Source organism: Cnephaeus nilssonii, assembly GCF_951640355.1.
Source record: "Cnephaeus nilssonii genome assembly, chromosome: 1".
In the NCBI taxonomy this organism is placed as follows: Eukaryota; Metazoa; Chordata; class Mammalia; order Chiroptera; family Vespertilionidae; genus Cnephaeus; species Cnephaeus nilssonii.
Window position 1 is genome coordinate 95,650,643 of NC_137072.1, and position 22,675 is coordinate 95,673,317.

The 22,675-nt window shown below is 46.6% G+C and overlaps 2 protein-coding genes across 7 annotated transcripts in view; both read right to left on the minus strand.

Moving 5' to 3' along the window:
• The window catches only part of PGCKA1 (PDCD10 and GCKIII kinases associated 1), a 74,631-nt gene extending 69,855 nt beyond the window's left edge, over nt 1-4,776 (minus strand). For 4 of the 6 annotated variants that reach the window (XM_079796764.1, XM_079796765.1, XM_079796770.1 and 1 more), the window contains exon 1: nt 3,894-4,085. The gene's annotated coding sequence lies outside the window, so the exon portion shown is untranslated. The other 2 variants (XM_079796769.1, XM_079796767.1) reach the window with 2 other exon arrangements.
• A 5,672-nt stretch (nt 4,777-10,448) lies between these two features.
• NWD2 (NACHT and WD repeat domain containing 2) overlaps nt 10,449-22,675 on the minus strand; it is a gene marked incomplete at its 5' end in the record, with an annotated part of 134,806 nt that continues 122,579 nt past the window's right edge. Inside the window, 3 exons of the mRNA XM_079776677.1 lie at nt 10,449-14,497; nt 16,414-17,003; nt 22,344-22,488. Of these exons, the coding sequence (XP_079632803.1) occupies nt 10,565-14,497; nt 16,414-17,003; nt 22,344-22,488 (4,668 nt within the window). The 3' untranslated portion in view covers nt 10,449-10,564. The remainder of the gene's footprint in view (nt 14,498-16,413; nt 17,004-22,343; nt 22,489-22,675) is intronic.

Consider the following 22,675-nt stretch of genomic DNA (forward strand, 5'->3'; position numbering starts at 1 on the left):
ACCCAAGATATGTACTTAATTATCAAATGGGTGGGAGATCTAACAACACAATAAGAAGAAATTTAAAAACGTGTGTAGATGGAGATCAACTCTAGGACTAACACACAAGTGAATTACAATTATATCCAAATACCTGTTTTATTAAAAATCTATCCATGTGTTAATGAGTTAATAACCAAGGTGAGTTTTCCTCTCTCTCAGGCATTCAGTGACTCTCACCTACCACTAGCCCACACTGACACGGACAGCAGGCCATGTTGTGACCAACTTTAGAAACAAAAAAAGGCTATTCTACTGCCCATTTCCACCACTGTTACACAATCTGCAGTCAGGTATTTTTATTCCTAGAACGAGTTAAGCTAAATAAGAGAGCACGTATAAAATACGAGGGCAACAGTTTATCTTAACTTTGCCTTCAGATGTATATTTTAAGTCTATACAAAGAAGCACTAGGTTGGCGCATTCTTTATCAAAAACAGTTTTCTGGGATAGAAACAAAGTATGTGGGGCCCTACAGTGACTTGAGTAATTAAGAACAGCATGGCAATAAAACATGGCTTATGGTTAGCTACCTGGAACAAATGTATTCTGATACGATACGTAACTTCATAGACATGAGCCACCTAACATTTTCTCTGAGTTAATATCCTAAATACTTTTGGCCCTCTACTTATCTTTTTAAAAAATATGTTTTCATTGATGACGGGAGGAGGAGGAGAGAGAAACATCCATAATGAGAGAGAATCATTGATCGGCTGCCTCCTGCACACCCCCTACCAGGGATCCAGCCTGTAACCCGGGCATGTGCCCTGACGGGGAATCGAACCGTGACCTCCTGGTTCACGGGTCAACGCTCAACCACTGAGCCATGCTGGCTGGGCTCACTAATTATTTTTTGAAATCAATTCACTTCTCTCTCCCCTCTCATGTGGGTTTTTACAGAAACTGCTTTGCTTGTGTATCTTCCCCCTTTCATTCTTCTCACTGCAGCCAGAGGCTTTCTAAATACAATCTGCTCTGTTTCACAGCCTCCGTGGCTTCTCTGAAGGCAAGGACTGTGTCCCCAGCACCCCTCCCGGGGTCTGGTGTCTCTGGGTCTACACCTGTGCTGTCTCCAAGGCCAGATCAGGGTTTCATTTAATTTTAGAGCCACCTGTACTCTGAACAGAACAGCGTCCACTGCTAGGGGTGACATTTGGGACATGATATTCTTTTTGTCCTATGCAGCTGAGGAGTGTCTTTTCTAAGATGTTAATGACCGAGTCAGTATTTAGAGTTCTTTTAAGCATCTGCTTCAGGACACATGTGCATCTGATGGGTGTGTTGTGAGTATGCTTTAGGATAGGGTCATATTGATGACATATAGTCCTTCTGAGGATTCCAATCTCTGTGGGACTATGACATGCTCAGGGTGCAAACAGAGAAAATATTTCATTTCGTTTTCTTAAGTAGCATAGACTAAAAAAGGCTACAACTGGGTGCCCCATCGGACCTGCAGATGGGTAAAGGCTTACATCTGCCCTCCCCTACCAACTCCTCTTTTATAGATATCTAGAAAAAAAAAGATTTTTTTGTTGTTAATCCTTATCTGAGGATATTTTTTTCCATTGATTTTTAGAGAAAGTGGAAGGGAGGAGGGGGAGAGAGAGAGAGAGAGAGAGAGAGAGAGAGAGAGAGAGAGAGAGAGAGAAACATCGATGTGAGAGACACATTGATTGGTTGCCTCCTGCACGCACCCTGACTGGGGCCGGAGATGGAACCTGCAACCCAGGTACATGCCCCTTGACTGAGACTTAAACCTGAGATTCCTCAGTCTGAGGGCCAACATCCTATCCACTGAGCAACACTGGCCAGAGCTAGATATCTAGAAATTTTATCTGCAACCAGATCATCTAAAGACCAAAAAAAGAAGAAAGAAAAAAGGCAGGACCGAGGTACTATTTAACCAAGACTCCCCCCAAAGTGCCCCAAATTCAGGGTAACTGGGGAAATTGTGAAATTAGGGGAACATTTGAAACATTCCAGGTGGAAGAAACCCAGCTGCTGGGGAGCTGGCAGTCAATTATTCGGAAACTGGAGTCCATTCCAGGAAGCCCAGTCAATGGGCTCGGGGCACCCCGGGCAGGGCAGTTCCCAGAGCCAGGAGGGCAGCACCTGCTCTGCCCTGGGGGCCGGGACTCTGGCCAGAGCTCAGCCGGGCAGTGTTTCCAGGCTCAGAGAGGCACCAGGTGAGAAGTCAGGGGAAGCCTCCCATTGTTTAGGTTAATGAACATATTTCATTGATATACAAGTTTTCTGTTTTAAAAGTCCATATATGCAATAGCTCTTAGGACATTGCTAAGATTCCCCGCATTTATCTTTCCGTGTCCTTGTCTCTTTAAATCTCTAGAACCACCTAGAAGAGGACCAGGCCCTGGGGCCGGGTGCCATGAGCTAGGCACCATCACATAGTTGCGGAGGAAAGAGCAGGATCAGGAGGGACAGAGGGAGTCCACAAAGAGAAATACCACGAACCCTGCCTTCCTTCATCAGTGTCTGGTCCATTCCTCCTCTGTGATCAAGGCGGCTTCCTATCACTGACTCCACACACTTCAGATAAATGCCAATCACCCCAGAACTCTACCTTCAGTGCTTCAAAGTACCGTTTCCGGGATGTGCCCCAGGACTGCTAAGGTGCTCGGTAGGCACTGGCGCTTTTTCAGTCTCCTCCTTAAAACAGTACGAGCTGGAGTTTTTCTAATAAATGTGGGAACAAGTGGCAAATAGACACTCTGTTGTCTTTCAAGGCAGCTGCCAATTTCCGTTTCTTTCTCATTCAACTCTCAAATGTTTCTCATCGTTGCCCCCCAGCTATTCCTCCCTTCCTCTCCCCTCTTCATAGCTTGGTTCCAACCAGGACATCCCTCAGTCCTGGTGAGAAGCGACCTCAGTGACTCCCTCTCATAGCGACAGGAAGAAAAACCTATCTGTAAGGATTCTGAACCACCGCATGAACACCGACTTCCTCTCAATCCGCTGGGCAAACATCTACCCAGCAGTGAACGATAAGACGTGCCAGGTTACTACAGGGAGTTTCCCGACAGGGCTGGAGAAAGGAACCCCAACACTGATTTCTGTCTGACATCACCGGAAAAGTTCTCCAGTGGTGGTTCGTGAACACCTCCCCTCCACCTCCCCGGGGCTGCCAAGGTCCATGAGACCCAAGGAACCGGCCAGGAGGGGCTGGCCTCATCATGAAAGAGTCAGCAAACACTTGGGGACCGGTTAACCCTTTGCAGCCGGCACCCTCGTTCCACACGTGCTCCCGCCTCGCTCTGCACCCTGTCCCCTGCAGCCCTCCCCGCCGCCACCCGGGGCGCCAGCACCCCAAGGGGGCAACTCCTGGGACCCAAGGACACTTCAGAGAAACAGCGGCGGTCACGTTCCATTTCCGTTTTGTGGAAATAATAATAATAAAAAATACTCAGATGCTTAAACATGGGGGAGGAGGGACTTAGAAATAAAGGAAAATCCCTTGCAGTTTTTCCAGTTCAAGTTCCCAGGCACCGCAGTAAGTTCATTAATTAGGGATTTAAAAACCAAAGTGTTTCCTACACCGATTAGATGCCGAGCTTGACCAACTGTCTTGACCTTTGGGGACTTGGTCCAAGCCCCCCACCCGCCCCCCCCCCCCCTATCCTGGATTTTGCCACTTTCCGTGCCTTTGTGGAATTACGAGACTTGTCCCGAGGAATCAAACTGAGAATCGCCTCACCCAGGGCAAAAGGAAATAAAGAAATAAAAATAACCCGCAAGAGAAGTCGGGGAAAGGATGCCACCGAGCCCAGCTCCGCAGCAGGGAGCCCCAGTCCTCCCCGCGGCGGGCCCGACGCGCGGGGCACAGACGGTCCTACCTGGGGCCGGGCGGCGGCGGCGGCGGCGGCGGCGGCGGGGTCTCGGCGCCCATGGCTTCGCGGGCCTCGGGCGGCCGCGCCGGGAAACACCAGCGGCTCCACGGCGCCCGGAGCGCTCGCAGCTGCCGCCCCGGCGCGGTCATTGGGCCGGCGCATCACGTGGCCGGCCCGGGGCGAGCCTCCCCGGCACGCGTAACCCTTTACCTGCGCGCCCCGCGCCGCTGGGCTCCCCCGGAGGTGCCCTGGCTGCACCCCCGGCGCGCGCTCGGGCCCCGAGGTCCAACTCCGACCCCCCGCAGCCGGCGCCGGCCTTCCGGACGCACGGAAGCAAAAAGTGCTGGCGCTCCGCCTCTGAGCACCCGCACCGGGTGGCATGCCAGCCTCCGGCCCCAGCTGGAAACTTTTTCTGTCCTGATGTCGGGAGAGGGGAGCTTCCCAGGAATGGGGACGGAAGTGGGGAGACAAATACATGCACTCTTGGCAAGTAGATCTATGACCCCCGTGTTTTTCAGTAACCTCCGCCGTTCTGGCATTGGCCGCTTAGACCTGGCGTGTGCACGGTCGCCCGCCTTTGGGACATGGATGGTTTGAGCAACAGCGCAGCCGCTACCGTGCTAATTCCCGGGGAAGCTGCAGGCTCGCCGGTCTAGACCGCAGCGGGAGCTCAAGGAAATCACGCTCCCCGCCCCTACCTTCTCTCTCTTGTCCTGGGGCGGGAACCTCGGCTGCAACGCTTCGTCCCACCTACTGAGCTCCACGCCAGTGCTTGTTGTAATCCGCGTACCTAAGGTGGGTGAAGAACTGATTGTTTTACCCTAAAATATTACTTACGTAGGGGACATTCTTTCCACCTGCGCTCCAAAAGTAAAATGTTTTGAGCAACTGCGCCACCTAGCTCACCCTCTTCTCTCTCCCCTCCAACTCATCCAGGGATGCAGCAGGATGCTGGAGAAGCAAGCAGAGAATACCCACTGCCCCTAGTTCTCAATGTTTCCACTGAAGTGACTCCAGCGCCATTTACACGGCTATTGCCTTTATGGAGTAAAACTCATTTTTCTGAATCTTCCCAGTCGTGTAGTAGCTGCATACTTTAAAGGGACAGATTTATGAGGGAAGTTATACTCTGCTTTACATAATTTTCTGGTAGAACCCTCTGTCACCATAAAGGAACCTCATGCCCAACTTCTAGCTGATGTTTTAGTAATGTCCACAGGATATCGGTACATTTACCAGTTAGGTTATTCTGACCATAAAGACTTTGGTATTTATTTTAGGTTTTAAAGTGTGGGTCCCAGATTAGTGGAATGAGCACCGCCTGGGGGAATTTAGTAAAAATGCAAATTCTTGGGTTCCACCCCAGACACATAGATTCAGAAACAGTGAGGGATATGGGGGGTGATGTATAGTCCAGTTTTCAGATCACGGCTCTTAATCTGCTCAAGCGGCTGGTTAAGTTACTTCCATATAGTAAAGGCTGGGATTCTGTCATGGCAGAGGGGGTGGTGTTTTGTTAACCTCACATTACCAGAGCTACATAATTTGTCACGTTGATACACTGAAACCCCACCCTCTGATGTGTCTATATAAAGAGTGATCTGTACTTCCTGAGGATCACATGGCGTGCCAAGTGGAGACCTGAGGGGTCCCTGTGCAAAATACAGAAGAGAAACCTATGGTTTCTTGAAGCATGTGGAACTGAAAACACCGTAATTCACTTAGTTTTTAAAATGTGCTTGTATTTTCATTGGCATATAAACTGTTTCCAACTGATGAGTCATGGAAGATAGGGAAGCTAATTTGAATAGATTTGTCAATATAGTTCTAAAAAAAAAAGACAAAAATTTTAAGTGTATGGTATTGGCTTACATTGTAACAAAAAGGCACCATGCGAGGCATTTTAGACTTTTAAGATAGAGGTAACTGTTTGGATTCTTTATCTTTAGCTCACATTTCCCCATTGGATGAATAGCGTATTTCCAGTTGCCTGCATGGATGTCTGAACCTTTGAGCTCTCTAGGTCCAACTTTATTATTTCCACAACTTTCATCTCCTAAACTATTCATTTTATACTTTCAACTCTGCTTTCTACCCAGTTTCAATTGAAACTGGAATTTGTTTTCCTTTTCCCCCACCAACTCCCGTCAGTTAAGCTCTTAAATTGTTCCTGAAATCACTCTTTTTTTCTTTTCTTTCTGAAATCACTCTTGAATTGTCCCTCCTCTTAGCATTCTCACTGCCACTGTCCTAAGATCAAAGTCTTGTACTTTCTATCTCAGATCATTGCAATAGTCTCTGTATTGGTCTCATCCATCTCTAATCCACCTGACGCAGTACTGCCTGAGTCATTCCAAAATACCATGCCAATCAGTCCATTCTCCTAAATGTTTTTTTCATGATTCCTTTTTGACTACTGAATAAAGTCTAAAATCCCAACACAGCATTTGAATTCATCCAAAATAATCGACTACTTTTGCTCCTACAGCTTCCTTCACCTGAAATGTCTTTCTGACATTCTGACAGCTCAGTCCTAGCTATTGATCAAGCCTCAGCTCTCTGTCATCATCTTTTGGCCATTCCCTTTGATTCCCAGAGTTCACTGCTCCTCTATGGTGTATTTTCTGCACTTGGCTTTCACTTTTATTAATAACTTTGTATTACAGTCTGTCTTTTCAAAAAAAATATTTTAAATTGACTTTTAGAGAGATATGGAGAGGAAGAGAGAGAGAAACATCGATGTGAGAGCAACATGGACTGACTTCCTCCTGTACACCCCCTACCAGGGATTGAACCCAAACCTGGGCATGTACCCTGACCTGGAATCAAACCATCAATCTTGTAGTGCACAGGGTGATGCCCAACTAACTGAGCCATACTGGCCAGAGTCATAGTCCCTCTTACACCTGACTTAGCTGTGTCTCCTTTAGATTGTAGGATTCCAGAGGGCAGGAGTTGTGTGTGACTAATTTTCAAATCACCCTAGGGCAGTGGTCAGCAAACTGTGGCCTGCGAGCCACATGCGGCTCTTTGGCCCCTTGAGTTTTTAGCAAAGGCCAGCTTAGGAGTACCCTAATTAAGTTAATAACAATGTACCTACCTATATAGTTTAAGTTTAAAAAATTTGGCTCTCAAAAGAAATTTCAATCATTGTACTATTGATATTTGGCTCTGTTGACTAATGAGTTTGCCGACCACTGCCCTAGGGCACAGCATAGTGCTTTGGATATAGCAAGCAGGCAGTATTTGTTCTGTTTTTAATGCTAGGAGAGAAGATATTTAGTTAAGTAACAAATTCCATGTGTATGAAATTTGTTTATATAAATACTAGAGGCCTGGTGCACGAAATTTGTGCAAGGGGCTCGGCCCCTGCAGCTCCTCACAGCCTCAGCTGGCCCTCACAGCCCAGGCTTCGTCCAGAAGGTCGTCTGGATGGTCATTCTGCTGTTTGCTCTAATTAGCATACTAGCTCTTTATTATATAGGATTATTGGTCAATTCCTCTATGTTTTCTCTGAGAACCAAAAGAGAAGAGGGCTTAACCTTCGATGCAAAGGATTTAGATTAGAATCCAAGAAGGCATTCCCTGGCACGGGTAGTGGAATCATTTCAGGAGGAGTAAATTTTAAACAGAAACCAGTCTCAGCCATATGAAATGGAGGCAATAAGCCTGACGGATAAGTCAATATTTTTCTTAACATCTTGATTTTAAGTTTCTCTGAGAATGATTTTCTCATGGAGCTAGATACAAGATTTCACCTGATCATTTCCTAGTTATCACCACTTAAGCCCTCCATTGCTGCCCTGTTTAAAAAAAAACACCTGTGTGTGTGTGTGTGTGTGTGTGTGTGTGTGTGTGAGATTCTCAGATCCAATAGGTGACAAAAAGAAGAGGTGCATGTGGGAAAGTCCCCGGGTGTCTCACCTGCAGGGAGTTTATGAGTGGACGATTCATTGGTTATCGTCCTTCCCACTGCCACCCCCAGCTCCAGCGGGAAGCACACTGTCCTGGAACTTGTTTTCCTGTTAACACTGTGAAACCCTAGAAGGCACAAGCTACTTTATTAACCTTTGTGCTCTTGGCCAAATATATGCCCCAATAAATATTTGCTAAATGAATAGTGTACCAACGATTGTGGCACACCTGACGATCCGGAGAGTTTGCAAAGAACCCCAGGAATCCTCAGCGCCCAGCCTGGTCTGTAATCTGAAAGTTAGAAAATATCTTAAAGGTCATTATCAGAAAGTGCCTACCGGATACTCAACGCTATATTTTTATGTGCTTTGAGAAAAAAGCACATTGTTTGTGCATTGAAGTCCTGTTCAGCTATTCTCCCTAGACGTGTGTGTCTAGGTTTCTTCATCTGTAAAGCTATTGTGAAGATTACATGGTTTAGTACATGTATAGCTCTGAAAATAGTGCCTGGTATATAGTAAGCACGAATAATAATGATTATTATTACCAACACTCTCTAACTACATCTGCCTAAGTTGGGAGAAAAACAAATGCCACACAAATTTACATAGTTTATCTTTTATTCATACAAACAATACATACACAAGACTGTATATTGTTTGAAGACTGCAATAATTTTCTAGTGTAACAACTCTGTAACAAAATTTAACTAAATGTAACATTTATGAAAATATAAATCTCTGATTGGGTAATTCTTCCCAACAATACAAAGTTTACATAAAAACATTCAATATGAGCTATCAGTTTGCAAACAAGTTAGGAAAAATCATTCAAGTCACTTGTTAAACTCTATTGGCTGTTACATGGAACATTCACACACTACAGTTAATCCATCTAGGCATTTAATTCTTAGAAATGTGTGGCATGGAGGTCCAACGGATAATGACAGGAATAAGATGTGTTGCCTCTGAAGTGCTAAAAAAAAAAAAGCATCGCCTCATACAGTAAATTCCAGGTGATCTGTACCTGGGCTGGGCCTTCTCTGGGTACCACCTCCCTGGCTGGTAGCTAGACCAGGAGGGACATCCTGACAAAAGTCTTTCACTGTGGATTGGGTGTTCCTCTCTGAATAACATCTCTTTCCAACAATCAAGATGTCACTATATATATTTTTTTCTTACACTGCTCCCCTACATCCCTGTGAGGGCTATCACAGATGCTACCATGATCTTTATTTTACACTTTACAAAAACAGTACAGCAGGGAGGTGAAAGATCTGTCTACGGATATGTGATGAGTTCATGGCAGTGCGGGTCCAAAAGCGAGTCAGCTCCTTGTTCGTTATTCTGTCTACTCAAGTCACAGCTGCCCCTTTCAAACAAAACGAAACCACCTCGACCGACCCCCTTTGGAAAGTTATCCACGGACATGCCACGCGAAGAAAATCACTTTCCCCTTTCGGGATGTAATGTTTTCTTTTAAATAGGTGACATAGTTTTTTTAAAAAGAGAGTGAATACATCTAGAAAAGTCTCTGAAGAGTCCTCGAGCGGAAAGGGAGACAGATAAAGAAGCAAACACACAGTGTGCAGAAGTAAGAAAGCGATTACAAACAGGGACAATAAAGAGCCTTTGGACACCCCGAAGATGTATGGGATATTTTAGCACAAAGACAGGCATCTTCCATTTGTCCCAGAGAATTTGGTCACCTATCTGGGGTTTCCAAGGAAAGAGGAGGAGTAAGAGTAAGGCAGATGTCGTCAGTGTTTCATAGATGGTGTGTCGAGAAAGCGTTCTTTCTGTTAAGATTTACTGCAGGGATTTAGGAAATAACTTATGCTTCCATACAACTGGCTGAACAGCACAGACTTCTGTTAGTACGATGAGAGGAATGAACAGGTGCTTGGACCAAATCTGTAATGCCCTTCCTGAAAATCTTCTCTGCACCCAGCACACGTAGGCATTGCACAAAGACACGAAAAGATGGTGGTTCCTTAGTAAATGTGTTCTTTTGCAGCCCAGGAAATAGCTTCAAAAACCGTATGTCCCGTGGCACAGAAACCTCGGCATGCAATTGTCGCCACTGTATTTTCACGAAGGCCGACTCTGCGGGTTCGGTAGCCCTATGACGGTGGCAGGTAGCTCTCGTCCCAGTCCAGTTCGCGGCCTCACCTTGCACACCCTTTCTCTTGGGAAACTGGGCGTCTGTCTGGGCATTTTCGATACATGATTTGGCACGGTTAGGCCTTCCTTCTGCAGACTGGGTTTACACAGTTGTCAGGATTGTAAAATGCAAGGAGAGATTAAGGCTGTGTTTACTGATGGCCGCCCAATCACTTGAAGTCAAACAGCCCCGTGTGTTTGCGATTTCACCCGATTTCTATAAAACCGGTGCCAGTCCGACTGATCTCCAGCCGCTCTCAGCTGGACCCAGGGTATGAGTTATGTTGCTTCTCCCCCCACCGTTTTAAAACCGCCTTCTCTCCCCAGGTGATGTAGTCATTGAAATGTGATTTCTACAAATTCTCTAGGGAAGTCTCAGGACTTCGATCCTGGGTAAACTTGACAGAAAGAACAAACCCAAAACTGATTTCCCATTTCGGTGCATTTCAGGAGCATATGAATCAGTCACACTGGGACTCCGGCCCCTTTCTCGTCTGTTAAGAAATGAGTAGTTTATCATTTGGGATGCAGGAGATACTCCGCCCACCGCTCTTCTGTGCCTGTCTCGTGTATCTCTGATGAGCAGGGAAAACCTTTTCGTCAGTTATCAGGGCCATAGCTGTGGCCCCTGGGTTCCAGGGCAGCACACACCCGGTCGTAGCAAGAATTGTGTTTCTTGGAGGGTGTCGCCTCGTTGGGCTCGGTGGGCTCACTCACCGTGATAGGACTGTCCCTTGCAAAGACCTCAGTGGACTCTCTCCACAGGCAATCCACAGACGCCTTGAAACAGTAGCTACTGCACTTCGCCCTGGAGGTCTGTGTCGCGTTGTTGAATATCTGCCTGCTGTTCGAAGTGGCGATTTTAATCTTCAGGGCAGCGTCCACACGGTCCACCACCGTGTAGATCCCTATGCTCCCGTCGTCAAAACCCACCACGATGTGCAGGTGCCTCTGGGAGAGGGCCAGAAACGTGGGTGTTTTGTACAGGGAACAAGCACCGATGTTTTTGCCGTCGGCCAGCCTCATGACGATTAAACTGGACACGGCACCGTTCTCATCCTCGTCCTCCCCGCTTCGGAAGCAGATGTACACCAGGTAGCGACCGTCCCGGGACAACCTCTGCCTCCAGATGACCCCAGAGGCGTGCACCACCCGTAGCTTACCGCTGTGCAGATCCAGCACGTTGATGTTTTCATCTCCCCGGGAGATGATGCCTAACTTCCCGTTGGGAGAAATTTCAAAATCCTCCAGAGTCTTCAGGAAGTTGTTCGGAAGCTGCACGCGGCGACAGATGACTTCGTCGGTCAGGCTCCAGATGTTCACCGTCTCGGCTGACGTGATGAACACGATGATGTCGGGGCAGTCGGGGATGAGCTTGAAGTTCACGATGGTGGTGCCGTCCTCGCAGCAGAACTTCTTGGTGATGCTTCCCGTCCACAGGCTGACGGCCAGCACTTTGCTTTGGGTCATCCCCACCACGAAGGTGTTGGCGGAGGTGATGAAGGCGTTCTGCAGCGAGGTGAGGATGTTGCAGACCCTGTGGCCCGTGGCCAGCCTCCAGACCCGGGAGGCGTTTTCCTCACACAGAGACACCACAAACTGGTCGTTGTGTGTGATCAGCAGCTGCGAGATGCGCTGCCCGTTGATTCGGAAGAGGTTTTCCCCGCTGCTGGTGTGCCAGACGTACTGGCTGCTCTTGTCGTCCGAGGTCACCATCACGTCTCCGGAGGACGTCAGCACGCAGTGTTCCACCACGCCCTCGTGTTTAAACACCGCCTCGATGAACCCGCTGCTGAAGTTCCACTTATGCACACAATCCGAGCCATCGAGGGAGTAGATGATCTCCCCTCTCGCGGGCAACATCAGGCTCTGGATGGGCTTCCCGGTCTTATCGATGTTGGACATAGCCGTGATGATGTCGACGTCCCAGATCGACAGCACGCCGCTGGTGGATAAGGAGAGCAGCATGTTGTGGTGACTGGACTTCACCAGCTTCACGATGGTACCCGAGATCTCCTGTAAGCTCGCCATGCACTGGCCCGTGTCCCGCCTCCAGAAGAACACGGCCGAGGTGTTTTCCATGGTGGCGATGATGCAGTCTCCGTTTTTGGACAGCACGGCCGATATGAAGCGCTCGTTGTGCTTCGCCCGGAACTTCTCGGCCACCTTCCACAGGCCGGTGTCTAAGAGCTCAATGCTGAGGGCTTTACAGATCAGAATTGCACTTTGGTCCTCCGACAGCTCGATGCTGACCACCTCGCTGTCTTCCCTCCGGCAGTCAAAGTCGTCGGTCAGCTGGGGGCTGGAAATGTCCTCCGTGTTCCAGACGGAGAGGCTTCCCTCACTGTCCACCATGACCATTTCTTGAGCCGTGTCCAAGATAAGGAGAAATTTCACAAAGCCACCGGAAAACTCGGACGTCACCGTGCATAACTTTTCCCCACTCCCTAAGTGAAAGATGGTGGTGGTGTTCAGGTACTGCCCGCAGAAAGCATATATCCCGTCCAGAGAGCACTGGACACACGTCACTTCGTACCAGCAGTGGAACTGGTAGAGGGGCCACCCGTAGAGCAGATCGATGACAGTGACGTCTTTGCTGGCTTCGAGCCAAGCCAGGGCGTGGTTGACGGACAGTGTAAACCCATTGATGTAGGTGGAGCCGCTTCCGTGCTTGGTCCCTTTGATCTCCACTTCGGACAGGAGACAAGAATTGACGTTGTCATAAATCAACAAGGTGTTATTGGTCGTAGCCACCACAAGATACTTTTCGTCGCCGCTGAGTTTCATGCCCAGGATGACGGACTGGGCTGTTGTGATTTGCCTGAGAAGCTGACGCGTTTCCACATCCCAGGTGCTGATGGAACCGCTCTCCAAAGCCGTGAGGACAGTCCTGGGGTTGCAAGTAGGCAGGATCTCGGTGACGTGCAGGTGACTGGCCGCCAAGGGAAGACGCTCCGGGCTGTACGTCACGTCCATGGAGGAATGGAGCGGCACGATGGAGCAATACTTGGGCCCGTCCTTGTCACACTCCAGGAGGAGGTGTCTCAGTTTGGGCAGGGAACTGAGGACGGGCAGCAGCCTTTGCTGAAGCTCTGCTGAAAGGGAGCCGGGGAACGCAATGACCTTGCTTTTGAGGCTGCGGAGGGTGTTGGCCAGGAACTTCATCTCCTTCTCCTGCGAGTAGTTGTAAGCCAGCTCGATGTCCGAGAGCACTTTGTCGAACTGGCCAATTTTGATCATGGTGTAAAGCCAGCTGAAGTTCATGATGATGCCGTACAGCAGGTCGTCGGTTTTCCCACACCTCGTCAGGTGGTACAAGAGCTCGGACATTTTCCGATGGTTGACGAAGAAGATGTCGGGCTCCAGTGGGTTGCACTGGAAAACCCAGGGCTGGTCTGGGGCCTGTCTGTCGAAGGAAGCCTGCTCCATGAAGTGCTTTTCTTCCTCCGGCAGGCTTCTGCTCTCCAAGTCCAGGCAGCCATTCAAGTAGGGGTCTTCGAGGCAAAAGGCCTTCCTCCTGCCCCCTGACCAGACGCCCAGAAAATAGTCTGCCAGGATGGTGTGCATTTCGTGCAGGTGACTGTCTTCCTTCAGGTACAGCTTCTGGGCTATGAGCTGCAGGTGCCTATTGGCCCAGACCAGGAGTGTGACGTTCTTCACGTGCCTTTCTATTAAGTATCCACTGAGACCCTCCTTGAGCCTCGCGATGTACAGGTAAGGTACTCTCAGGGGATTGCTGGGCCTGGTGTGCTCATTGAGCTCGTTCATGACACTGTTGTCCAGGGCCAGCACGTCCTCCAGTTCCATTTCACTCAAACCCATCTTGGCCATGGTGATGTAACCAAGAGCCCTGGAGACCAGTTTCTGACCACACTTCTTCTCCAGGGACCAGAAGAGCTGCTCTATGCTCTCATGAACGGTGACACAGAGGGAGGATTCATCGACATCTTTGTGAGACCGCCAGTGTCTCACCTCCCTGAAGGTCAGGTTCACGAACATGGGCAGCGTGCACTTGGAGAAGGCGTTGTTCACGTAAATCTGCTGGCCCGAGGTGACCTTCCTTTTGACGCGCAGCAGCTGGTGCTTGAGGACCTGGCTGCACATCTTCCTGTCCCGGGGAATCAACTCGATGTAGTTGTTTTCCTCGTGGATAAGGCACCTGAGTTTCTGCAGGATCCCGTGTTTGTTGGGCAGGGTGGAGAGGACTACCCGTACGTAGCGGGGAAGGTGAGCAGGGAGCCACCAAAGCTTCCTGGCCTCGTCACTCTCTGAGAGCTGCTCTAGGGCGTCGAATATTATTACGAGAGGTCTCTGCTGTGAAGACTCATTCAAAAGGTTTATAAATAAGTCACGGAGGTCATGAATCTTCTTGGGGTAGTTTTGAACCAGACACCGGTAGTTCACTGCCAATTGTTCGCAAACACTCAGGAGGAGCGTCCTGAGGTCAGTACTCATGTCTGTGCTTCCTAGAAATCGCACGACTATTACTGGGTCTGATTCTGGTCCTGCGTGTTCATGTAGCCAGCCATAAGCCTAAAACATAAAGGTGGCGTTTAGCATGGTAAGACACAGTCACGTGCTCATATACTGCAACATCTCTTCTCGGGAGAGGTCAGACTTCTGGGAACCCAGGCCATGCAGAAAGTCATCTAGAACCAGGAAATGGAAGAACCTTCCGAGAAGGTCAAAGGGCTGTCACAAAGCTCACGCCCTAAAATCTTTAGGTGAGACCCTCAGGATCACTCATCTAAAGGTAATAAAATAGTGAGTAGTAATATTTCAACCAAAGGCAACATTCAGCTTGTAGTCTAAAAGTTACAAAGTGGTTCATAAAGAGTAAACCTGAATATCAAGTATGGTCATGACATTTTAAAATGCTGAATCCCATTTCTGGGCATGGTTGTTGGCGCATAGTAGGTGCCTAGTAAGTGTTTAATAAGTAGCTTACACAATAATTTATGCCTTATCAAGTAAAATCTTTTCATTAATTGGATCACATAATACCATATATGGCTGAACAATTTTAATTTCCAGTTAATTAAAATGCAATAAAATAGTACTAAAATGACACTGAATATAATCTTTTATGCTTCAGAGACATTTTTCTATGTTGTCATGCTATAGGTTCATCATGATTATTATTTATTATGAAAATCTGATTAAATCTGGTTCAAAGGGTTTTGCTAAATTTGTGCTTTATAATAGTTTACTATATAAACAGGAACTCATCATTCTCAATTATCTCTCTGTAGGGAACATGGGAATTACAGTGTCATTTAACAGAAGTGGGAACCGAGGTCCAGGCTGGAGAAATGACTTGCTTAGAGTTAAATCGTTGGCAGCAGACAAAGTTGGAGAAGTTAATTTGACTTTCATTCTAGTTCTCTCTCTCTCTCTCTCTCTCTCTCTCTCTCTCTCTCTCTCTCTCTCTCTCTCGTTTGCTGGGCTATGGAGAGGATCTTGGTAGAAAGATACTTACAAATGTGTTGTTGACTGACTAGGAGCCAAGGAAGTGACAAGCTGGAAAACAATTTCTCTGAGAGATGCTTGGCCAGGACAAGGGGCGTGGGAGGGAAGGGCCTCCAGGAAGCCACGAGAAGGCCGCAGAAGAGGCAGGAAGCAGCTCTCAACACCTGCCGAGACCAGAGGGTGCAGAGCCCAGTTCAGAGCAGTACTGGTCATGCCAGAACTTTCTGGCCCCCTTACCTTTCCTACATCCCCTCCGCCGCAGCCCTGTAGGGGTCATAAAGGTGGTTGGATGTGGTATTAGGGAAGGAGGGGGAGAAGTGCTGTGTGGAGAGAGAAAGGAGCCCTGGCCGGTGTGGCTCAGCTGGTTGGGCGTCATCCTGTGCACCGAAGGTTTGTGGGTTCAATTCCCGGTCAGAGCATACGCCCATGTCGTGGGCCCAATCTGTTTTTCTCTCTCTCCCTCTCCCATCTTCTCTCTCTCTTTCTCTCTCTCTCTCAAAATCAATAAAAATCTTCTTTTTTTAAAGAAAGAAAAGATGGCCATACCCCTGCCTACCACTGTAGATACTTTGCTGGGGGAGAGAAATGTAGACTGAAATTTTAATTATCATCTTAGACTGGAAATATTAGTTGCGGAACTGAGACTGATTTCATGTCCAGAAGCAGCTGGAGAGTGTCTTTGCTGGGGGGTGAGGAGAGCTGGGAGATGCACACTGGTTTCCATTCGAGTGAAGGCCAGCCCCACAGCGTGAGTCTGAACAGTGGGAGGAAACATCAAGCTGCCCTGTAATCGCACCCTATGAGTCTTCCTCTTTCAATTCGCCTGTTATACCAGCAAAAGGGAAACACCGAAGTGCCATCCAAAAAGATTAATTATAATCCAGATAGTAAACAGAGAAGATGGAAATGAATATGGTCAATTTAACGTTTCCCAAAAGTAAGTTTTTTATAAACATGCACGTAAAAGAATAGGCTTTTACCTTCTTTGCCACTTCAGCTAGCAGGAGCGTCTTCCCCGTGCATGGTCCACCATATATAATAAGCGGGTTGATGTGCCCGGTTTTGCTCGGGAGGATGTATTTATGGACTCTGGTTAGAGATTCGCACTTGTACTCGTAGAAAGAGGCATATGTTTTACACAACGAGGAATGCTGGAGGATTTCGTCGTAGAGTGTATCAGTCTCAGTGTCAAAATTCTGCTGTACCGTTGCCTGAATTATATCGATCATGTCCTCGTAAAATTGTTTGCCAAGGCCTTCTATGTAGTGATTTTCTATTTCCTGGGAGTAGCCGAGTTTCATGTCACAATGAGTAACAGACGTGTATACTCTGAGATTAGATGACGCAACAATCGTAGGAATAAATTCATCCCTGAGTTTTATCAGCTTCTCTTGGGCTTCTGGGTCACGGATAATCCTCGGGTCTGTCCCAGTGATATCCATGTATTTTCCCATCTCTGGGATTTTCACAAATCGCTCAATGTTAGCAATTTTCCTAATGTAGCAGACGCATTTCTTCAGGAATGCGGGAGTTTGCTTGCCTAGGGCGAAGTCAAACTCATCCTCTATAGCTGAAAGCAAACAAAATCAGCTTATTGCACGAAACAAAGAAGCAACAGACTGTCAGCCCAGCTCTTAACTCTCCAGTCCTAGTGGCAGATTATTTTATGGAACAATTTCTTCACTCCTTAATTTCCTATTTGTGTTTCCCACATAGCCTGGAACCCAGAACAATGGGTTTTAAATACAATTCTTTCATTCTCTCCCCAGTAGCAAGGAGAGGTTGAACATAAGCATAAGAAAGAAAGCATACCAAGTTTATATTTAGGTTACTCCTTACTTAGCTTTCCTCTCAGACGTCAGGGGTCTAAGAGTGAAGAGCAGGGACCCATTGGGGCCAGGAAAGAATGAGGAGGAGGCCAAATGACAGATCCAGTTTACTGCTTCCTGGTCAGTCTCCCCTTTACATGTAGCTTCACCATTTTGTTTGAGGTGCATTGTACCCCAAACAGTTACGGGTAAAAATCAATATGAAAAGCATGTTTAAAATACAATCCTGTTCTGATTATTGATCAATCTGAATTATCCATGTCACTGTTAAACCACATTATATCTATCAGGTCTGGTACAGAAAAATGACTTAGTATGTAATTTTATTTCTTCTAAGATAAGGCTTATAAAACATATGCTTACATACAAGTAAATATACATTATAAATCACTCAAGGCTCCATAGGAACATTTAAAATTAGATCCGTCGTAAGAAAAACATCACTTGTGCATTATTTTAGGGAAGAAAAATAAAAATGAATGAAATGAATTTTAAGGCATGCAGTCTTGTTAAACTGCCCACCTGCCTTCACTTCCTTCTTTCTAGTCTCCCTCCCCCTTTGCTATCCCTTCATCCAGTTGGTCTTATTGAGCACCTACTATGTGCCAGGCATGCTGCTGGTTGCTCAGGATGCAATGGAGAGAAAATAGACAATGCTGAGAGAAAAAACCTTTATGGAGCTCTCAGTCCAGTGGAGGACAGCAGACACGAACCACAGAGCACCACTAATAAATGTATTATGATTATTTCAGTCCCAGGAAGGAGAATAACATGGTGCAGTGACAGAAAACAATTGGGGTGGGGAGGAGGGTGACCCTAATCCACTTAGAGAGGCCAGGAAAGGAGGTACCATATTTTCCGGCGTATAAGACGATTTTTTAACCCAGGAAAATCTTCTATACGCCCAGTCGTCTTATACGCCAGAAGATACGGTAAGCACTGAGCTGGAGTCTGATGGGAGCATGGGGGAGGGGATGGCGCTCAGAATACACAGGACTGGTCATAAGCGGAAAACATTGCCATGTGCTGTCCACAACTCCAACATCAAGCGAAACCTGAAACATACTTGTATTCTATACAGTGACTATTAAGGAATGTGGGGATTTTATTTTAAAAAGATGCCTTTTAGTGGGACTCCCGTAATAATATTGCTTCAGTGATGATAGTGATGGATCAGAATTTGTGACTTAAGAAGATATATTTGTAAGAAGATATATTTATAGCCACCAGTGTTGAGTGAGCTGTGTCATCTGCGTCAGCATGTTTTACTAAGGGTTTTAATCAGACAACTTGATTAAGGAGGCCAGTCTAGTCTTCTTTTTATAGAAGAGCAGGGACTCCTGATAATGTAGACCAGGAAAGATTCAAGAAACCTTGACTTGATGAGCGCCTGCAGAGAGCAGCCTTTGGCCCACATCTTTTCCAGGCATCTGTGTAAAATGCCAGGGGCCACGCTGGATTGGCTGGGTGCTGCATTCTCAGTATCAGGAAGAGAGACACGTGGCCAAACCATAATCTCTACACATAATGAATGATAACCAGGACATGCACTGCTACCTCTGACTCCTGAAAACAAGTCAACTGTAACCTGACATGGATATCACTCTAGGGACAAGAGTACATTCCAGGGTCAACTGTAGTATATTTTATATTTTCAGAAATCTTGAAAATACGAATACTAGCAATCATGAGTGTTGATAATAAATGCAGCATAGAAAGAGATACAGACAAAGCAAGTTGGTAGAGCCCACCTAAGCTTGGCTCAGGGGGAAAAAGACAGACTGTACATAAGAGTGCCTGGTTGATGGTCTAGACCTAATAAATATACCTGAATAAAAGAGCCATCAAAGATGAAGTCAATTCCAGAGTTATTTTTAGAAGCAAAGTGCATCGTCATGATTTCAGGGGACTTTTATGAATAATTTCTGATATTTACTTGTCTATAAATATTATAAACTTCACCCTTCCTTACTATGCAGTATTTGTTTTCTGTCCTTGCATTTTCTTAATATCCGAAAATTGAACCAGTCACAGCACCTGGTACAGGACACATTAGGAGGATAGGCCCAGCCCTGGTAACTAGCATTCATGAGACATTAATCTCTGTACTCTCCCCTCAGTTTTGACTGTAGAGTACCATTTTGAGGTCTAATTTATTTCTCTTCCTCTCCTGTTATATAAAAATGTAAAGCTTTCCAGATTCTAGTTAGTATTCATATTTTCAAGATTTCTGAAAATATAAAATACTAGAGGCCCGGTGCATGAATTTGTGCACGGGTGGGGTCCCTCGGCCTGGTCGGCGATTGGGGCAGATTGGAGTGTCTTGCCCAGTCCCGATTGGGGCCATCGGGGCCAGCCAGTGGGGGTGGAGGTAGGGGCCTCGGGAGGTTGGAGGTTGGCCAGCCAGTGGGGGGCTGTGCGCGTCATAGCGACTGGTTGACCTGTTGTTCTGGTCATTCGGTTGTAATGGTCACTTAGGCTTTTATATATATACTAGAGGCCTGTTGCACGAAGATTCGTGCAAGAATAGGTCTTCCTTCCCCTGGCTTTGCTCCTGGCCACCTAAGAGCCTGCAAGTACTCGCTCCCAGCCGCCTGGGAGCCTGCAAGTCCTCGCTCCTGGCTGCAGTGCCACTCCTGTAGCTCCCTCCTCCTCCCATCCTCCCCCTCATAGCAGGTGTCCTGCCCTGCCCAACCGCTTCATGCCTGTGTATGCAAATTAACCCACCAGCTTTATTGGGTTAATTTGCATACTCACTCCTGATTGGCTGATGGGCATCATGGAGGTGTGGTCAATTTGCATAGTTCTCTTTTATTAGTGTAGACTAGAGGCCCAGTGCATGATTGAATCATGCACGTGTAGGGTCCCCTACATGCTTTCGCTTTTGATCACAGGGGAGCTGGGTGCCTGTCCGCTGGTGCACCAGGCCTTTCAGAAGCCTCCAGCGTGGCAGAGGCTTCTGAAAGGCCTGGTGCCTAAGCGGACAGGCACCCAGCTCCCACGCTTTTGCTTTTGATCGCTGGTGCACCAGGCCTTTCAGAAGCCTCCAGCGCGGCGGAGGCTTCTGAAAGGCCTGGTGCCTGAGTGGACAGGCACCCAGCTCCCCTGCTTTTGATGGTCCATGGTGGGACGTGAGCTCGCTGCCCCAGAGGCCCCTTCTGTGCCACAGCACAGCCATGGCGCAGACGCTGAGCTCGAGCCGCCGCTGGCGACGCGAGCTCAGCGTCCCGCCGGCCCAATCGGCCACCCTGGCCACCCAGAGTCCCGCCCCCCTGCGCCTCCTGGCCAATCGCGGGCATAGCGAAGGTACGGTCAATTTGCATATTTGTCTATTATTAGGTAGGATATATAGATAGATACTACAGTTGACCCTTGAACAACATGGGTTTGAACTGTGCAGATCCACTTATATGTGGAATTTTTTCAATAAATATGTACAGTACTGTAAATGTATTTTCTCATCCTTATGATTTTATTAATATTTTCTTTTCTCTAGGTTAATTTTTTGTGAGAATACAGTATATAATACATATGTAAAATATGTGTGAATTGAGTGTTTATGTTATTGGTAAAGCTTCCAGTCAACAGTAGGCTATCAGTATTTAAATTTTGGGGGTGTCAGGTTATATATGGATATTTGACTGCACAGGGGGTTGGCACCCCTAACCCACACATTGTTCAAGGGTTATCTGTACATCCATTTCAAAGGGTGGGTATTTCTCCAGCAATTTTCATTGTGCAGATATGGTCTTAAAATGAGTTTGAAATGTAAAATAAATAAAACTGTTCTGAGCATGTATATCTGTAAGCAATGTAACCCCAAGCAGAAAACAGACGACTTGTAGTAGTTCATACTACATAGTATCAAATTATTTATCCTCCTAAATATCTATGTGAACAGAGTGAGTTCTTTAGTGTGGAGAAAATGAGAAGAAAGTGTTTGGTGACGAAATATCTGAACCCTTGAGCTGTATGATTCTGAAGAGAGGATGCCTTCCCCAAACTGATGTTTCTTACCAAGAATAGGAAAGCTTTTGCTGTGGGCATTATTTTTTTCTAACACAGCATGCTTTTAAAACAGGGTGGTTTTTCCTTTGATAACGATGAAGATTCAGAGCCTCAAAAATGGATCAACAAGATCCCAAAGGAACAGGGATGTTTGTTCATCTGTGTATTCGGAAGACACTACTAATTCCTGCCAATTTTAGTGTTTTCAGGAAGATTTAAAATAAGACCTAATTTTTGACAGCTTGCAGAGAATGACTTGGTCAGAATTATTTATAATTTCTCTGAGCTGGAATCCATGTATCCAGGGAGAATAGTATCAAGTGCTGTTTTATGTTTTCACAAATGCTTTGCTATCATTCTCTAAACCAATCTGAAAATGCAACTACAGTTGCTTTTTCTTTAGTAATTCTTTACTATCGACTTTCAAAATAAATGCTACACTGTTGGCTCTGATTCCTTCTGTCATTCAGCTCAAACATCATTTCCTTATTGCACACTCTATCTAAATCTGGACCCACTCCTCCTTCATCAGGCCCTATCAGCCTATTACTGTTTTGTTCTATACACATCACTTATCCTTTCTGAAATGATCTTGTTCATTTATTTGATTACTTGCCTATCATTTATTTCTCCCCCCTCCCCCGCCCCCGCCACACACTAAAAATAAGTTCTGGGAGAGCAGAGACCTTGCCTTCCTATTCATGATTGTATCCCTGGTGCCTGGCACATAGTATAAACTCAATGAATGCTTACTGAGTGGGTGAGTGAGTGAATGAATGAATGAATGAACAGTTTAACTGAGTAACACTGGCTGGGTCTGGTCTATTATATCCAGCGTGCTCTGACTTCTTTCAAAAATTACATTTTCTGCAGAAGTCCTCAAGTGAAGTAAAGGCTTATCGATGAGTTAAAAACAAAAGAACATTTGTCTCTCCAGGAGATGGAGACATTTAGGAAAATTAAATGCTACCAGGTAGTGAAGAAAATTTAATTTGCCGAACCATGAAAGGGAAGCAGTGAATGCGTCTATTATCTATCTGTTCCTTAGTGCACTGAGGATCTACAAAAATTACCTGAGAACAGGTACCTCTTAGCTTGGCTGTGCTTCATTTTCCCCTGTTCGTGTAACAGTTTCACAGCAGCCTTAAATATCTTTTTGATCTCATCTGATATTTCTTGCCAGGTCTTCTCATTCTCCGCATGGGCAGAAGGCTGCATCTATGGAAATGTGAAAGTGAGATACGTCTTAAAACCATCAAAGAAACACTGGTATTTAAGAGCAAAAGAACTATTATTATTTGAAGGTTTCTGTGTGCCAATACTATGATAGGAGATTAACAGACAGTATCTCACTTGATACTCCCACTAACTCCAAAAGTTACAAATTGCTTCCATGTTGTATGTG